Source organism: Lactuca sativa, chromosome 6 (assembly GCF_002870075.4).
Source record: "Lactuca sativa cultivar Salinas chromosome 6, Lsat_Salinas_v11, whole genome shotgun sequence".
Taxonomy (NCBI): Eukaryota; Viridiplantae; Streptophyta; class Magnoliopsida; order Asterales; family Asteraceae; genus Lactuca; species Lactuca sativa.
In genome coordinates, this window is record NC_056628.2 from 185,867,752 (window position 1) to 185,886,755 (window position 19,004).

The window sequence follows — 19,004 nt, forward strand, 5'->3', positions numbered from 1 at the left end:
AGTTGTTCTTATAAAAACAAATAATCAATTTTGTCTTTGATGTCTCCGTTACATTTTTGTTTTTTATATTATTTCAGATCTTGTTTTTCTTATAATGAGATGATTATAATTTTAATAATTTTATAGTATTTTCATTATAATTATATAATTTTTTAATTTCATTTTTCTTAGTAACGTCCAGTGACGGAACAAGAAAATTTTGCATGGAGTAGCACAAAATAAAATTTCCGATAAAATATAATAAGATAAGTGTTTAAAAATTATAATTTTAATAGAAATAACAAACTACCGCAAAAGTCTAACATTTCAAAGTCGACATCTTCGTTTACCCATTTTTTGAAAGCGCTCCATCACTCGTTCAATCCTAACGTCTACAAGGGCTTCTTTTTCTACACTATAAGTCAAAGCATCATTCATAAAATCATCACCTATTTTATTACGCAATTCGGTTTTCAAGAGCTTCATTGCGGAAAAACATCTTTCAATGGTTGCAGTTGCAACGGGCAAAACCAAAGGCAACTTTAATAATCTATAAACCAAAGGAAAAGAACGATGTTTTCCGGTTTCCACCATCAAATGAGAAAGGTCTGCAATGCCCTTCAAATTAGCAAATCCCTCATCATCAATCAAAGAGTGATAATAGGTTTCAAGTTGACCATCAAGATGCACCCTTTCCAAATCAGTAAAATCCATTTTGTACAACTCACTTAGCTTCACAAACTTTGATTTGTCAAACATAGAAAATGAATTACACGGACTCAAAGCCAACATGTATTCTAGTAAATCGGTTCTCACTTCACTAAAACGATTCCCAAACTCTTGAATTTGCATATCCAAAATCGTGTTGAAAATATCAACTTCAAAGTGATGTTGATTAGTAATCTTGGTCCTATGGTTTCTTGGAGTAACATAACAATTGGAAATTTCCACAATTTTAATTTTATGTTTTTGACAAAAAGAAAAGACCTTCTCCAATATTGAAGGAAATCCATTATTTGTTAAAGCTTTCAGCGTATTCATTGTCACTTTCACCAAAGAAGCCGCTTCCAAAATATCTTGATCCTTTTTTTGAAGATATCTTGACAAGGTATCCGTGAGACCAAAAATCTCCAACATCAAGTGTAAATAAAACACAAAATCAAGCGTCTTGAAATATGACAAAATACCGTATGCTTGATTTCGGTTATGTAAACTAGATCCCTCATCTTCAACATAATTAAGAACCTTGACAACCTCCGAAAACAGATTTTTCAAAGTTGTTATTGTTTTATAATGTGAGCTCAATTTTGTATCTCCTGCTCAAACAATAGAAATCTCTTGATTTAAACCTCTTCCGGTGTCAATTTCACCATTACCAATTTCTTTTTGAACCCTTTCCTTGTAACTCTCCCGTATGATATCTTTTCTTTTACAAGAAGCACACACCACATTAACCACCAAAGTTAATTGCTCAAAGAAATCTTTAGCACCATCATGGTTCTTTGCTACAGCCACAACAATTAATTGAAGTTGGTGTGCAAAACAGTGTACATAATATGCCGAAGGGTTATCTTTCAATATCAATGCTTTCAAAGCGTTAAATGCACCCCGCATATTATTTGCTCCATCATATCCTTGCCCTCTTACCTATTTCAAAAAAAATTATATATAATATAAATAAGAAATTAAATAGATAAAATTCAAATACTAATAAAGGAATTCATGATTTCGCATCTGATATAAACTTAAGTTATTGTTGGTAAATACCAAATCAATGGCTTCTTTTAGAGATAAAGAAGATGTATCCTTCACGTGAACAACTCCAATAAATCTTTCCTTCACAATTATAAGGATATTAACATATCGCAACACCATAGCCATTTGTTCCTTTTTTGATACATCACTAGACTCGTCTACTATTATAGAAAATACGTCCTTACCAATTTCTTCACAAATGGACATTATTATCTCTTTTGAAAAGCATTGAACAATTTTTTTTGAATCTTCGAAGACGTCAATTTTTTATTTTTTGGAGCATTTTCTAAAGTAACGTTATAAATGCTTTCATTATGGTCCCAAAGGAATGAAAATTGTTCAATGAAAAGACCCCTAGAAAGAGAGTCATCTGACTCATCATGACCACAAAATGGTAACGTAGTTTTCAATAAAAATCTACAAGTATCAATTGTAGCACGTAATCGAATTTGATAGTTACTCGCTTCAACTTCGATCTACTTATGAAAAGCTTCACTAATAGATTGGTTTTTCTTTACTAGATTTTAACACTTTTATTTTGCTTTGTTGTGATGACTATCAACTTTACTCTTGTGATCTTTCAATGATTTCTTTTTACTCCAAGTGTCAAAGCCTTCCGTCACAAATACATCTCTCCCCCCTTGTTGCCCCACAATGTCTCCAAACAAGTAACAACATAAATAAACTTTGTTTTCTTTTGTGCTATACTCTAACCAATTACATTCATCAAACAATTCCTTTACAAAACGTCTATATTCTTATCACCAATTTTTATTGATGGAAGATCATGATCTTTTGGTTGAGATTTGAGAAGGTCCTTTAATCCAATATATTCTCCTTATTTCATCCCTTTGATTTGGATGATAGGATGTAATTCTTGGTCTATCCGTCGGGTCCGAAGGAAGATTATTAATATCAAAACTTAGTGGTTGTGGTTGTGATAGTGGTTATGGTTAGGGGTAAGCAAAAACAGAACTACAAACCAAAAAAACCGCATAAACCGAAACCGAAAAACCAAAACCGAAATAAAAACCGATGGTGTGGTTTTTAATTTTGCAAAAACCAAAAATATTCGGTGCGGTGCGGTTTCTAGTCTTACAAAAACCGCAAAAAACCGAACCACACCAAATATATATATATATATATATATATATATATATATATATATATATATATATATATATATATATATATATATATATATATATATAAGAACGAAGAACTTATGACCATCAAAATTTATATAAATATAAATATCCATCTTATCAGAGGATGATTGTATATTTTTAAACATATGTATAGTGATATTTACAAGAACAAATAATGTTTATTACTTTTTTTTAACATTTAAATATAAAAAATACTGATGATGATAGTATCATTTTTATGAATACATTAATCAATATTATCGCATGTACCTTTAAAACCTTGATCATTCTCACCATTCATATAAGAACGCTCCTCATCTCTATATAAAGTTTCTCAAGAAACGATTAACACTTCTCATCCGAGTCAAAGTAGCTTATTGAGTTACTAAGTTTTAGTAAAAAGGAAAAACAAAAACAAAATAAAAAAAAATTGACAAAAAAAAACCGCAAAAAAAAACTGAACCGCAGAAAACCGCAAAAACCGAACCGCATAAAACCGAACGGTGCGGTTTCTAAAATTCAAAAAACCGAAGTTGCGGTTTTTGGTTCGGTTTTCGCGAAAAACCGCACTAAACCGCATCATGCTCACCCATAGTTGTGGTTGTGGTTAAAGTCTTTTTCCTCCACCACTTTCATCATTAGTACCAACATCCAATGCTCTTTTAAAAAATTTACAATTAAACCCTACAAACAAAATTAAATATTTAAAATTCATAATTAAAAATATAAACCTAACACAAGTGAACAACTAATAGGCTAATTAGGTTTTCAAATTTACAACTAAATTAAACAAAATCATAAAATATAAAAGAGGAAAAATTAAATATTACTAGTTTCACGAGTCTATCAATGCGCAAGTGAAGAAAGCCAAATTGAAACTAAGTTGTCATGAAGCAAGGGCGTAGAGGAGATGATGAGAACTCAGAACAATTTATTTTTTTTCTTTGATTTCATAAGTAAAATTGTACATAATTACATAAAACATTTACATGTAAATGGGCCAAGTTTTACCAATGGGCTATTGGACTTTGTTTTTAAATGTAATTGGACGTTGGTGCTTGAGGATGTATCTAAGAGTAATATATATATATATATATATATATATATATATATATATATATATATATATATATATATATATATATATATATATATATATATATATATATATATATATATATATATATATATATATATATATATATATATATTTCTAGGGATTAATTGAGGGGTAGCACGTGATACCCCTACCAACCAACTAATTCTGCTTGTGGTAACGTCTAAGCATAGTTATGCATATTCTTAAATAACATATTATAATGTAATACATTTGTAATTAAAGAATGATATGTCAAACGAATGTCTAATATGACATGCAAAAAATATTTATAATTAAAAATCAGTATGTACATGTATTTGTAATGGGTAGCAGACTATGAAAATGATAAGATCAATCTATGTATGTATTTGTAATGTAGATAAACCAAATAATTACTAACATTTTATTCAAACCACTGTTGTAAAAATCCTGACTAGGTCCCGATTAATCTCTGATTAATCCCTATGCGCTACTCGACCGATTAGAGGGCGCCTAGTGATTAATCCTTACATACATAATGAATGAAACATTATAAAACGATGAAATTTTAACATTATGAAGATGTTTTATGTCAATGGAAACTATTTGAGGCCAGAAAAGACCGATTTTGCTTATACTTTATAAAAAAAATCAGAGTATCTCTTTTAATAAAAACGTTTCGGAATTTGTTCCCATAAAAACATGATAATTTCATTATCAAAGCATTTTCGAAGAAATGTATTTTTATTCATTTCAAAACATTTGGGATGTCATCGTCAATACATAAACATAAGCATAAACATAACTTATAGTCATTTACACTAGTGATCTATATCTCCTTAATTTCTCAGTGTAATGTAACTTCACATCATCACCTGTGATACAAGTAAACTGAGTGGGTCAGGTTGGGAAACCTGGTGAGTACATAGGGTTTTCAACCCATAATAATATAATTATTATGTTTAATCATCAAACAATCAACCCAATTACCCATCCCCATTATCTTCTTTATTCCTAAGTACTTTCTCTAAGGATTTATCCTAAGGGTCGTCTCCTACATCATATTTTCCTCTCATCTCCTTACACCACATTTCCTTATATGTTTGTTCCTAAGGACTCTCCCTAAGGATCATCACCTACATCACATAGACAATATTGATTCAGGGATTACTCCCTCAATACGTGCCTAACAAGGGTTAGGGTATCATCGCATGAATACGTAGTTACTGTTGAAATAGTGTCTAAGACTACAACTATATTAGGCAAGTATTTGACCCAGTTGTGCATGGTCCTTTTGGGTTGCCTTCACCATAGCAACTTGATAGGATGATTTATAATGAGAGAAGTAATATTATTAATATATTATAAGTATAATATAAGGAATAATAATATTGTTATTTGATTAATATAAGTCATAAATTAATTGGGAATTAATTTGGTGACTTAAAGAGATTAATTAAATAAAGGGGTATAAACTGTCAATTGTTTGATAGTTGCACTTTAGGCTATATATCCTTTATGGATAAGAGGTGGACGATTTCTAGGGCTAAGGATAGCCATAAAATCGTCCAAGGCTTATCATGGAAAGGATTTGGATTGCTTAGGGCTTAAGTTATCCAATTAGGGTTTAAGGGTGAAACCCTAGGAGCCTTACAAGTATAAATAGACCCTAGGGCTGAGGGAATTCGGTACTCTTGTCTCTAAGGAAACCCTGGCCGATTTCTTCCTCCTCTCTCCTCTCTCCTAAATCATCTTCTTGCTAGTTGGTGTTTGTAAGCCATTAGAGGAGTGACAATTGTGACTCTAAAGCCTCAAGGACAAGAAGATCAAGCAAGTAATTCAAGGTAAACTTCTAATCTTTCATTTCATACTGTTATTATAGTCTATTAGCCTTTAGAAGTCTTGGATTCAATGTATGTTCAATTAAAGAAACCTAGATCCAAGCATTAGGGTTGCATGTGCACATAGGAATGTTCATATGGCTAAAACCCAACAGTTACATCACCTGAACTTGTAATTCATAGTAAGGGGTTAGAGTATCATCGCATGAATACGTAGTTACAGCATCACCTGAACTCGTAATTTATCACCTACAGGTTATGAGCCTGCTAGTGTTTCCACGGGGTTGTCTAGAATAGTCTGTGGTCGCTATCTATACTCTGGTAGATGACTACATCTCCAAATTGTCAGACAAGGTTATAGTATCTTTCGTCCTACATCACCGATTCATCATCACCTATCTATCCTCACCTAATTATCATCACCTTCCTATCATCACCTGTCTCTCATCATTTTATTTCATCACACACCAACTATTTCATCTACCCATGTTTTATCCCAACATATTTGTAGATATAAAATAAATATACAATTTAAATCATTTAAAACATGTATAAAATCATTCCTACATCATAGACAACAAGTATTCAGATAATATGCACACATAGCATGTAATTTATATAAAATAGTTCATATCTATGTGTAAGATGAAAATGACCATGCACTCACCTGGGAAGGTGGTGACTCGGTACTCGGACAACACCTCGTTACTCTTAAAACAACTTCCTCGACAAAACCTAGTATCAATATCACTAGGGTTTAGTCTAACGTTTAACGAGACTAATTAATAGTCTAACTATTATTACTATTATATAAGCATTAAACAATACTTATATAATCCATAATAATAGCCCAAATACTCCTTATAAGGTCCCAATAACATTACTATATTGAAACATAAGTTATACTAAAGATAGGGTAGCCATAGCTTACTTACAGCAGGTTTTTCTCAAAACCGGGCTTCGCTAGACCAGCATTTTTGAGCTGAAAGGCTCTTTTCTCGGGACTCTGGGAGCCTCAGGGCTTCCTTCGGATGCTAGGGGGTTTACCTAGACTATAGGGGGCTTAGGGAGCTTAGAGAGAGACTCTAGAGAGAGAAAGAAAGCTTGAGAGGTGTGAAGAATGATCTACCCCCGAGCATCTATTTATAGGAGGCTGAATGGCTCTCACGTCGTGAATATCTTGATGTTCACGTCGTGAGTTAGCTTGGGCTCCAAGTCACAACCTGGTGCTGACACGTGGCATCGCACATAGAGTGAAAATCAGCCGATTTTCAAAAATTCATAACTTTCGCATACGAGATCCGTTTTCGATGTTCTTTATATCCACACATAGGTAAAAATAAGATCTATAACTTTCATTTTGACTCTATCGGATAACTCTCGACCGATCTTAAATTTAACAGTACGAGGAGATTAGACTGTTAAATAACCGCGAAGAATTCGTAACTCCTTCATACGGACTCCGTTTTTGTCTATCTTTTTACCGTTGAGTTCCTATTAATGAGATCTTCAACTCTCATTTAGGTCGCGTAAGCCAAAAACCGCTCGAACTAAAATTCGAGTTTCGGGTCGTGCACTGCTAAGCCGAACCTTAGAAAAATCATATTTCCTCATACGAAGTCAGATTTGGGCGTTCTTTTTACGGATGTTATCAGTTTAATGTATACTACAACTTTTGTTTAGATCAGTAAGGCTAAAAAGTCCTCTATCTTAAATTCACTTTTTACGCTTCCCGGTGTCGTGCCGGTTCTGTCGTAAAACTTCGACGAGCCATATCTTCTTCGTTATAACTCGGATTTCGGCGTTATTTATATGTACGGAATCCTTGTGACATATTATACAACTTCGTTAAGATTATTTATTCTAGATAATCTTTTGTCGAAAAGTCATTTTCGACCCCTATTGCCTCTAAATTGACTAGCCCGGATCTGCGGGCATTACAATTATCTCCCCCTTAGGATGATTACGTCCCGGAATCATCAACGAAACAGGATAGTATAATGACTCCATACATTATCTCTTCATCCTAATCGTAACTTCCTCGTTTCTTCGAATGAGTATCTATGTCTTGGACTCCTTGATTGTGGTGGTGCTCGATCTTGCACTTGCTCGTTAGACTTTCAATCATGACCTTCGTGTCACAACCTCATTCTTTATCAGAGACTCCTTCTTCTTCTTAAAAAACATATGATAAGTTAATTTGATTACTACAATTGACCGATGTGTCCTATTCTAATGACCTATCATCGTATGTAGCAACGCTTAGACTTAGGTCTCTTAGAGTCAAATTCCGGAATGGAATATGCCTTCCTTCGTGGTCTAATGTGATATAATCACATTTTAACATGTAGCATTTCTAGCTTCCAACTTCTTTAACAATGAGTGTGATACTTCTATTGATCGCTTTGATTTCAATCGTTTGGTTTAAGTCGGACGCTACATCAAACTTGGTTCTCTGAACCACGTAACCTACTCATTGTAGTCAGACTCACTGTGACATGACCACTAGGGTCAGAATAACAATCGTCTTCTTAGTCATTTACCGAAACGATGGTAACGACATTCTTGAATAAAACGGAATCAGTTATTGGCTTCTTGTTAACCTTGTGACTTTCCCTGATCCAAGTGTGAGTCCTGTGCTTCCAGTAGTATAGGCCTCTACTACCATTCACACCTACTCATACTCGTCCCAAGTATTGTCTCGCAGTCTCCAAGTCACCATACAGGAAAATCACATAACAGTTTAACACATCATATAACAAAACGAGGGCTTTATTATTTCTCGAAATTATTACATAGGTGTTCAAGTTCGCCCTAGACTATGCCTCTAATAGGCTACATCATATGATACTATGGCTACTGCATAACTTGATCTTCGGATATGAAGTCCTCATCCTTGATTCCTCGCATGGTTTTCTGCTTCGTCGAGGATCATGTGGAATGCCCTTGGTTTTGGCGGTGCATTTGGTCTTGCTGCTTCGTTTTTCTTTGGACAGTCCTTTGAAATATGCCCATTACTTCCACATTCATAGCAGTTCTTGCTGTCGAATGTACAATCTCTGGAATAGTGACCGGTCCTACCACACTTATAGCACGTCACTTCTCCATCGCATCTTCCGAAGTGCTTCTTCTTGCACTTCTCACACCACTTGGCTCCATTCCTTCGGTCGTCCAGGTTAGACTTCGAGAACTTTCCCTTATTACCAGGTCTTGATGATCCTTCAAACTTCTTCTTTTCACCAACTTTAGCTTTCTCCAGACCCTTTTCCCTTATTTAGGTCTCAACATTCTTGGCTGCCCAGATGGCAGCTTCCAAAGTGGTTGCTTGTTTGACCATTGGACCAAAGTCTGCTGGTAATCCATTGGCAAACCTGTTGACCTTGGAAATTTCCGTTGCAACTAGGTAACGAACAGGCTTTATCTTCTACGTAAAACTTGCAGCATACTCGGTGACACTCATTTTTCCTTTCTTTAGGTTCTGAAATTCATTGTTGATCTCCAGTAGATCCTGCTCAGAGCAGTACTGCATTTCAGTTGCTTCAGGAAATCTTCCCAATACATCTTGCTTGCTTCTCCCTTGGGCATCGTATCTGCTAATAGCTTCCACCAGCTCTGTTGGGTCAAAAATATGGTTTATACTTTACTTTTCTAGGAAAATGTATTTTTGTTTCTTGGACCGTAAACAACTTGGTGTTTACGGCTGTAAACAGGTTTACGACCGTAAACCCATTTATGGCCCATGTTCACCAAGCCCATATTCTCCAAGTATAAATATAGGTGTTAGGGTGAGGAGTAAAGATTGATGAACACGAAGAGAGTTTATGGCCAGAGAGAGAGAAGAACTATTGTGTGTTAGTGTGTGTGAATTTCTTGTATCTGGATCATCATTCTATTCATTAATGTCACACCCGAAAACTGATAACGGCATAATACGTTTCGGGGTGTGACAGATTGGTATCAGAGCTTTGTTTATAGTGAATCAAGTATATCAACCTATAAGAGATATACGAACTATAAACACTTCGGGACTAAAACACTCTGACCAAGAATATATACTGTTAAGTATCTAAAAGATCTAACTAAGTATATATATATATATATATATATATATATATATATATATATATATATATATATATACACACACACATCACTATAAAGCTCAGAAGTCAGTATCACCCTAGAACAAAACAAAAGTATTAAGATTGTTGGGCAGCACAATTGGGCTTAGAGACATATAGTCACATTCGGGGTGATGTAGCCTGATCAACTACGTTTTCCTGAGAGTGACTAGCATGTGCCTAAGTTTGGTTGTGATGTTGCAACAAGTCTAAAACTTACCAACACTACCACAATAACGTTACCATAAGGATACTATAGGAGTATTCTGTATCTCTAGAACATACGTATGTGATAATAGTAAGGGTTATTATTAGTAGGACAATAGTTGCTAAGTGGGTACACCACGATTACATGTGATTGGGGCGCTATAGACTCAGAATCTGAAGCCTTTGCTTCATTCCCTGTTCTTGTTTGATTGGGGGTCTGAAGTTAGGGTTGCTTATTCGAAGGACTATCTTGCTTCGGTTACATGTAATCGGTATCCACTATGCAAGTATTGGGTCGACTAATAATGATTTATCCTATAAGGATCTTAGAATAGTACGCCTATTAATCTTCTTTTCCCCCTTTCTCGCGTAGATAGCATGGCTGGCTTCCACCTACCCGGCGATCCGTACTTTTCGAACCAGGGCAATGGAGGATGGCTCGAAGAGGAGTCAGACGACGATCACCCGATTCCTTTGGATGATCATCATGCTGAAGGCTTCTCGGATAGCTCGAGCTCCGAGCCAGAAGTCAACAACCAACCTCCTGAAGCCCTGAACCCTAACCCCCGTTCGACATTTCAGGGCCCCACTCCTATGTGGGAAATATCCTTGCATCGATGGAGCGAGGAGCAGGGTTAGCCCTTACCTTACAATGGAGACCGAAGCTTCTACAACATAAGCGAAGGAGTATCAGCGGATCGGGTTCTGCCCATCATGATCCGAAGGATTGCCAGGAATGTTGAGCAAAGTCAGGCTGCCATTGGTCGAGTTGTAGAAGTGGAAGTCAACTCAAACCTCAACACTGTTCGCATCCGTCAACTCGAAGAAGCTGTGGACAGGACAAGGAGGACCAACGAGGCTCTGCAGCATCAGCTGGCTGCATCCCGAGCTGAAGTTAGGGAACTCCGAGCACGCCAAAGGACTCATGATCGACACCTTCAAGAAGTTATGCGTCAACTAGCGGATCTGAGGATTCGCCCAACAAGCAACCGTCGCCAGTAGAAGACTTCTAGTTACCTCACTCTTTTGTTTAAACGACTAGCCTTTTTATCTCTATGTTCCGTAGGTCTCTTGTCTGTAAACATTCCTAGTTTAAAAGTACTCTAGTTGAACCTCTAAACTGCCAACAATTTCTCCATGGTATGATGTAAGACCTACTGCTAGGTCAATTTTCATGAACTTGTGTTGCATCATTAATACCAGTATAATGGCAGTTGATTTCTCTCTTGCTAAGACTCTCATACTGATCTTGGATTATGTTGAGTTAATCCATGAAACACTCTATTCATTTCGCAATAGGCTCTTACTATTGCTATCATTTCTATGGTTTTCCAGTGAAGGATGCCTCCTCGAAAGCGTCCAAACCGAGGAAGACCAGCTACTCAAACCCCTCCTCCACCACCTCCTCCTCCTCAGTTCGATCCAGTGTTGTTCCAAACGGCTGTGACTGCGGCTGTAACAACAGCCATGGCCCAAATGAACTCGGGTGATGCGAGCGGTGGGAATTCTAGATTTGGTGAAGTCCACCAGCGAGTGCATGGATGCACTTATAAGGACTTCATGAATTGTAAACCTGCTTTCTTCGATGGTACCGGAGGAATTCTGGCATTGTCCCAATGGTTCGAAAGAACCGAAGCTGTATTTGAGATGTGCTCTTGCCCCGAAGAGAGCAAAATCAAGTTTGCTACTGCTACCCTCACTAACAGGGCCTTGTCATGGTGGAACGGCCATGTCAGTGCACTCTCCTTGGTCACAGCCAATGCCATGGGCTGGGACACTCTAAAAGATCTTATGAGAGGAGAGTACTGCCCTAGGGGCGAAGTTCAGAAGCTTGAGGAAGAACTCTGGAACCTCAAGATGAAGGGGACTGACATAGCAGCTTACACTGCCAGGTTTTGCGACTTGGCGGCTATGTGTCCCAATATGATCCCGTCCGAAAGCAAGAAGATTGAACGGTACATCTGGGGTTTAGTGCCCCCGTATCGAGGAAATGTTCTGGCCTCACGCCCTACCACTTTCGACAGTGCCAAGGAATTCGCCCAGAGTCTGATCAACCACGAAATCTCCTCCACTCAAGCAACAACAACCACAACAACCACTGCACCATCCGGATCATCTGACAGAAAAAGGAAACGGTGGGATAAGAAGAAAGGCAAGAAAAATCAAACCGCCTCCAAGGACCAGAAATTGTGGCGGTCCATGCTGCCACCACCCCAGCCACACCAGCTGCTCCAGCCCCGCCAAAAGCTTACAGTGGAAACTTGCCTAAGTGTCCCAAGTGCCCTTTCCACCACAACGACCCTTGCCGTGAATTGCAGTGTTCCAACTGCGGCCGAAAGGGCCATACTGTCCGATTTTGCAAGGCCCCTCCCAAACCTATCACACAGGTTCCTGGTACGGGAGTGACCCCAACTTGTTATGGCTGTGGTGAAGTGGGCCATTTTAAGAAGAGCTGTCCGAAGACTGCAAATGCTAGGGGAACTGGAAGGTTACTCGCTATCGGTCACAATGAAGCGGTAGCTGATCCCACGGTGGTCACGGGTACGTTTCTTCTCAACAACTCTTATGCCTGTGTCTTATTCGATAGTGGTGCAGAAAGGAGCTTAATAAATCAAAACTTTAAACACTTACTCAAACAAACCCCTCAACCACTAAAAGAAACATTCGTTGTAGAAATGGCTAATGGGAAGACAGAAAGCTCTAATGAAATCTATATAGGTTGCACTATCACGTTAGATGATCACCCCTTTTTAATCGATCTTATACCCGTCTCAATTAAAAATTTCGATGTCATTGTTGGTATGAATTGGTTAAGTCTTCACTACGCCGATATTCTATGCTCCGACAAAGCCATTCGCCTGAACCTTCCGAATCGCGAAACCCTATTGATATACGGAGATAAGCCAAGTACAAGTCTTCGTATCATCTCTAGTATCCAGGCTCAGAAATATTTGCGCAAGGAATATCGTGGCTTTCTTGCTCACATTGTCGACACCAACCAGAAATCGAAAGATCCAAAAGACATTCCTGTAGTATGCGATTTCCCTGATATCTTCCCGGAGGATCTTCCAGGCCTACCTCCCAAACGACAGGTTGAATTCAGAATCGACCTAATCCTAGGAGCTACCCCCGTAGCTAAGTCGCCCTACCGTCTAGTGCCCGCCGAAATGCAAGAACTATCCGGTCAACTTAACGAGCTGCTCAGCAAGGGCTTTATAAGACCGAGCTTCTCATCTTGGGGAGCTCTGGTCTTGTTCGTGAAGAAAAAGGATGGATCGTTTCGGATGTGCATCGATTATAGGGAACTCAATAAACTCACGGTCAAAAATCGCTATCCTCTTCCTCGTATCGACGATCTATTTGACCAACTCCAAGGAGAAAGTTACTTCTCCAAGATTGATCTTAGATCCGGATATCATCAGTTACGGGTGCTTGAGGAAGATGTTCCGAAGGCAGCCTTCCGAACCCGATACGGGCATTTTGAGTTCGTAGTGATGCCCTTTGGGCTGACTAACGCCCCCGCGGTATTCATGGACTTGATGAATAGGGTATGTCGTCCCTATCTAGATCAGTTCGTCATCGTCTTTATTGATAACATACTCGTCTACTCTCGGAGCGAGGAAGAGCACGGAAATCATTTACGATTACTCCTGGAAACCCTGCGATCCGAGAAGTTGTATGCGAAGTTCTCTAAGTGCGAGTTTTGGATCCGAAGAGTTGAATTCTTAGGGCACGTGGTCAGTGAAGACGGAATCCACGTGGACCCCTCCAAAATTAAAGCTATTGAGAACTCGTCAGCACCGAAGACGCCTACAGAAATTCGTCAATTTCTAGGCCTCGCTGGCTACTACCGCAGATTCATCCAAAATTTCTCTCGAATTGCGAAGCCTATCACTATGCTAACTCAGAAGGGTGTATCATTCGACTGGGAAGAGAAACAGGAGAGGGCATTTCAGACCCTGAAGCGAGCCCTATGCACCGCACCAGTATTATCCCTCCCCGAAGGGACAGAAGATTTCGTCGTATATTGTGATGCATCCAATCAGGGGCTCGGTTGTGTCTTAATGCAACGAGGCAAGGTTATCGCCTATGCCTCGAGACAGCTAAAGAACCATGAAGTGAACTACACTACTCACGACCTCGAGTTAGGAGCGGTCGTCTTCGCACTAAAAATCTGGAGACACTACTTGTATGTGACGAAGAGCGTGGTGTACACCGATCATAAAAGCCTCCAACATATACTGAACCAAAAAGAACTCAACATGAGACAGCATCGATGGGTCGAGCTACTTAACGATTACGACTGTGAAATTAGATATCATCCGGGGAAAGCCAACGTAGTAGCTGACGCCCTGAGTAGAAAGGAATATTCCGGTCGAAGGACCAAGTCGTTGACAATGACTATCCATTCGCATCTATCCACACCGATCAAAGAGGCTCAGCTAGAAGCCTTAAAGCCCGAGAACGTGATAGGAGAATCCCTGCGCGGAATGGATAAAAATTTGGAGGTTAAGGGTGACGGAGCCTACTACTTCATGGACCGAATCTAGACTCCACGCCATGGAGGTTTCAGAGACTTGGTTATGAGGGAAGTACACAACACTCGTTACTCCATTCACCCGGGTTCAGATAAGATGTATCTGGATCTCAAAAAGCTATACTGGTGGCCGAACATGAAAGCGGAGATCGCTACCTTTGTAAGTAAGTGCCTTACTTGCGCGAAGGTCAAAGTCGAATATCAAAAGCCATCAGGACTCCTCCAACAACCGGAGGTACCAGAATGGAAGTGGGAGCGAATCACAATGGACTTTATCACCAAGCTGCCCAAGACAGCAGGTGGATTAGATACCATTTGGGTCATCGTTGACCGGTTGACCAAGTCTGCACACTTTCTACCCATCAAGGAGACGGACAAGATGGAGAAGCTCACTAGAACATATATAAAAGAAATAGTGCGACTGCATGGTGTCCCTATATCTATTATATCAGACAGAGATAGTAGATTCACCTCTAGATTTTGGCAATCATTGCAAAAGGCACTAAGGACGAGGCTGAACATGAGTACTGCCTACCATCCACAGACTGACGGACAAAGTGAGAGGACGATACAAACCTTAGAAGATATGCTGCGAGCTTGTGTGATCGACTTCGGGAAATCATGGGATACACACTTGCCTCTTGTGGAGTTTTCCTACAATAATAGCTATCATACGAGCATCAAGGCAGCTCCATTCGAAGCCCTCTACGGTCGGAAGTGCAGATCCCCTTTGTGCTGGGCTGAGGTGGGTGACACTTAGTTAGCTAAAGGACGAGTTCCTGACAGCGCCCTCACTGGTCCGGAGATCATTCGAGAGACGACCGAGAAGATTGTGCAGATACGTGAACGACTAAAAGCCGCTAGGGATTGACAGAAAAGCTACGCCGACAAACGAAGAAAACCCTTGGAATTCCAGGTGGGAGACTGAGTCCTTTTGAAGGTCTCGCCCTGGAAAGGCACGATACGCTTCGGAAAGCGTGGAAAGTTAAACCCAAGGTACATAGGGCCTTTCAAGATTATCGCCAGAATCGGCCCCGTAGCTTATAAACTCAACTTACCCCACGAGCTAAGTAACATACATCCTACCTTCCACGTCTCAAACTTGAAGAAATGTCATTCTGACGAGACTCTCGTGATCCCCCTCGACGAGATGGAGGTCAATGAGAGCCTCAACTTCGTGGAAGAGCCTGCGGGGATTATGGATCGGGAAGTAAGACGGACGAAACAAAGCCGCATCCCAATTGTGAAAGTTCGGTGGAACGCCAAGCGGGGACCGGAATTCACTTGGGAGCGCGAGGATCAAATGAAACTCAAATATCCTCACCTCTTTGCTTAATAGTATTGTAATAACTTATCTGTTTGAATTCTAAATTTCGGGACGAAATTCCCCTAACGGGGGGATGATGTGACAACCCCAAATCTATTCCCGTTACAAATCCCATCTTCACTAACGGAATGCGTCACTATACGTTATTTTCTGTAATATTTGGAATCGTCAATAACCGAATATCTAGTTATATGCATGTCTTGATATTATCATAAGTAAATATAACTTGTATGTGTTAACCCCGTTTAACCTAATGGAGTTATATTACTTTTCAACCACTTCACCCGGGTAAAAAGTTTTAACCCCGTTAAACTTGAGCATCGGGTAGCCGTGTATCGGGTGCAATACCCAAGACATATATAAGCAAATGAACACTACATTTCAACTCTTTTACCACACATTCACTCTCTCTCTCACTACTTTCTCTCTCTAGACCCGAACCCGACTCCAAAACCGCGATTTCCGGCTTCCAAAACGTAAGGATTTATTCCCTATCTTATTCTAAACATACTTCATTGTAATTAGAGGCCAAAAATCATAGAAAACAATGATCAAAAGGGAGTTTACGGCCTAAGAAGCCCCTTAGGCCGTAAACACCTAAAAACTTGCCAAAAGCCTCATTTTTCCTTCCTTTAAGCTAGTATACTAATTAAGGGATTTACCTAGGAGAGTTTGGACATTAAAACATAAAGAATTGTGGCATAAAAAGGAGTTTACGGCCCAAGCTTATGCTTAGGCCGTAAACACCCAAAAATGTTGGATTTAAGCCCCAAAAACTCATCTAGGGTGTTTAGTAATTTAGCCTTGAAACTAGGAAATGTTGAAGTACATCAAACAACACCATTTGAGGATAAAATGAGGAGTTTACAGCCTAGCCTAAGCTTGGGCCGTAAACACCCAAAAATTTGTGTCAAACAAGTCCCAAAACTTAGCTAGGGCATGTAAGGAAATTAGCTAAGGCCATAGGAAGTGTGTTGTACCATTAAACATCTCATTTTGATGCCAAATGAAGAGTTTACGGGCAAGGCTATGCTTGGGTCGTAAACTCCCCAATATTTATGCCAAAATGTCCCAAAACTCCTTATAAGGTCTTCTAGTATTTATCTAAGATGAAGGAAGGGGTGTTGTACCATTTAAACAACCATTTTGATGGATTAAATGGAGTTTACGGCCTAAGAACAAGCCTTGGCCGTAAACTCCCCAAAATGTCACCAAATGAGAGATTAAACCCTCCATATTAGTTCAAGACACTTGCTAATAAATTAGGGAAGTGAAATAAGGCATTAAACTTGCATTTTGGAGGACCACATGAGTTTACGGCCAAGCCTAGGGGGCTTACGGCCGTAAACTCCCAAGGAGTGGCCTTTGGGCCGTAAAATCCAAGGGAGTGAACTCATGGACCCTCCCGTAAATCATTCTTGGCCTTGTACCACTCCCGGGAACCCCTTCTAGGCCCTAAAACCCCGAAAACGATGCTAGAATGTCCAAATACTATAATGAAAAGCATAAGATGATTAACTTCTTGTAAAATACATATTTCATATGACATTAGGGTCCTAAAAGGTGCTCAAGTCGTTATTTGGTACCAAATGCTCAACCGACACTTTTACCCGATTTACCCGATTCACCCGATTTACGCGATTTCAGGTGAGTTCATACCCCTTTAATGAACCTTTCAGATGTTTTAAATGTTTTAGGGGGGAGATACAAGTTGCTTATATATGTTTATGGAAAGTTTTACAGAACGATTTTTCAATGTTACGAGGATTAATCACATGTGATTCACCATCCTTAGTTCAAATCACATGTGATTTATCACTATGTCTTATATACAAATTTATACATTGTCAAAACTATTTTTGGACAAGCAAGCCAGATTTTAAATGTTCTTTTGGTAAATACTTTTATTAAATCAATTTACTTATAAAATGTAACCATTCTGATATATATATTTATATAAGTAAGACTTGGAGGACTTAGGACCGATATCTCGCCTTATTTCCTGTTCTTGTTTGATTGTGGGCTTAGGGTAGTAGTTATCCGTCCGACTGTCGTTGATTTCTTAGTTATATAACTTGTATATTAGTATGGGACACGAATATTTCTCTTTTCACTAAGTACTAAAGTCACTAACATGTCAAGAACCATCCACACTAAGTTAACTATAATAGGTATAGTTAATGTTGCTACGGCTATTACTCGCTAAAGTCACTACTCCTTACGCTATAATACTCACTATTACTAGACAATACACTAGTAAGAGAATACACTATGCTCAATACTAAAAGAGTACTACACTATAACAAAAGAGAAAACACTAGACAAACAATAATACACTAACTCACTACGGGTTACTCTATTCGTACCCACTACGCCCGGAGTTTTCCGACTGGAAGACGACACTACATGTATAGATCTATACGGGGAAGACGCTATTATATCCCGACTGTTAATTTCAGTCCGCGCCGTGCAGGCCCAGGGATGCCACTACTTCACTATACTGTGCATGACTGGGAAGTTTATGGGATCCTCTATCATCCTCACTATTAGTAATATACAAGGAATACACTATAATTACTCTAAAATACTACACTAAACGCCAAACTACATCCCGAAGAAAGTAAGTATCTAGCACTAAAGGAAGCTTGCACCTCTATCACTAATTACAGGCTTAACCTATTCTATCACATTACTATTTGGGGATTACTAGTATTCTTTTACATTAAACTGTTTTCAAAAATGAAGAATGCATACTTTTCACAGATTTCACTTACAATGTATTTTCTGGAAAATATGGGATTTTCTAGGTTTTCTACTGCTTATGAATATAAATGGCACAGTTTTCGCACTATTGCTTTTTATACAAAAACTCACACTAAACTCTTATGAACTCACCAGATTTATGCTGATATTCGTTTTCAAAATAACTTGTATCTTCAGGTCAAAGATAGACAGGTACAGACGCAACATTTTTGGAGGAGGTGGAGCACACAAGACCCATCTCTTATTTT

General features: G+C 38.7%; 2 protein-coding genes across 2 annotated transcripts; both read right to left on the bottom strand.

Moving 5' to 3' along the window:
- Positions 1 to 306: 306 nt before the first annotated feature.
- On the bottom strand, positions 307 to 1,116 carry LOC111898857 (uncharacterized). Its single transcript, XM_023894753.1, has one exon. It carries the CDS (start codon positions 1,114 to 1,116, stop codon positions 307 to 309), a length of 810 nt encoding a protein of 269 aa, XP_023750521.1.
- Positions 1,117 to 1,299: 183 nt separating this feature from the next.
- On the bottom strand, positions 1,300 to 1,941 carry LOC111898858 (uncharacterized). Its single transcript, XM_023894755.1, has 2 exons — positions 1,747 to 1,941; positions 1,300 to 1,626 (listed from the first exon to the last, which is right to left on the bottom strand). Exons 1-2 carry the CDS (start codon positions 1,939 to 1,941, stop codon positions 1,300 to 1,302), a joined length of 522 nt encoding a protein of 173 aa, XP_023750523.1.
- Between the last annotated feature and the right edge of the window lie 17,063 nt (positions 1,942 to 19,004).

Excerpts from the sequence above, each read along its gene's own strand:
- LOC111898857 (XM_023894753.1), bottom strand. The coding sequence starts at position 1,116 with ATGTTGGAGATTTTTGGTCTCACGGATACCTTGTCAAGATATCTTCAA.
- LOC111898858 (XM_023894755.1), bottom strand. The coding sequence starts at position 1,941 with ATGTCCATTTGTGAAGAAATTGGTAAGGACGTATTTTCTATAATAGTA. Across the intron at positions 1,627-1,746 it reads TAAAAGAAGCCATTGATTTG|GTAAGAGGGCAAGGATATGA; the intron begins GTATTTACCAAC and ends TTTTTGAAATAG.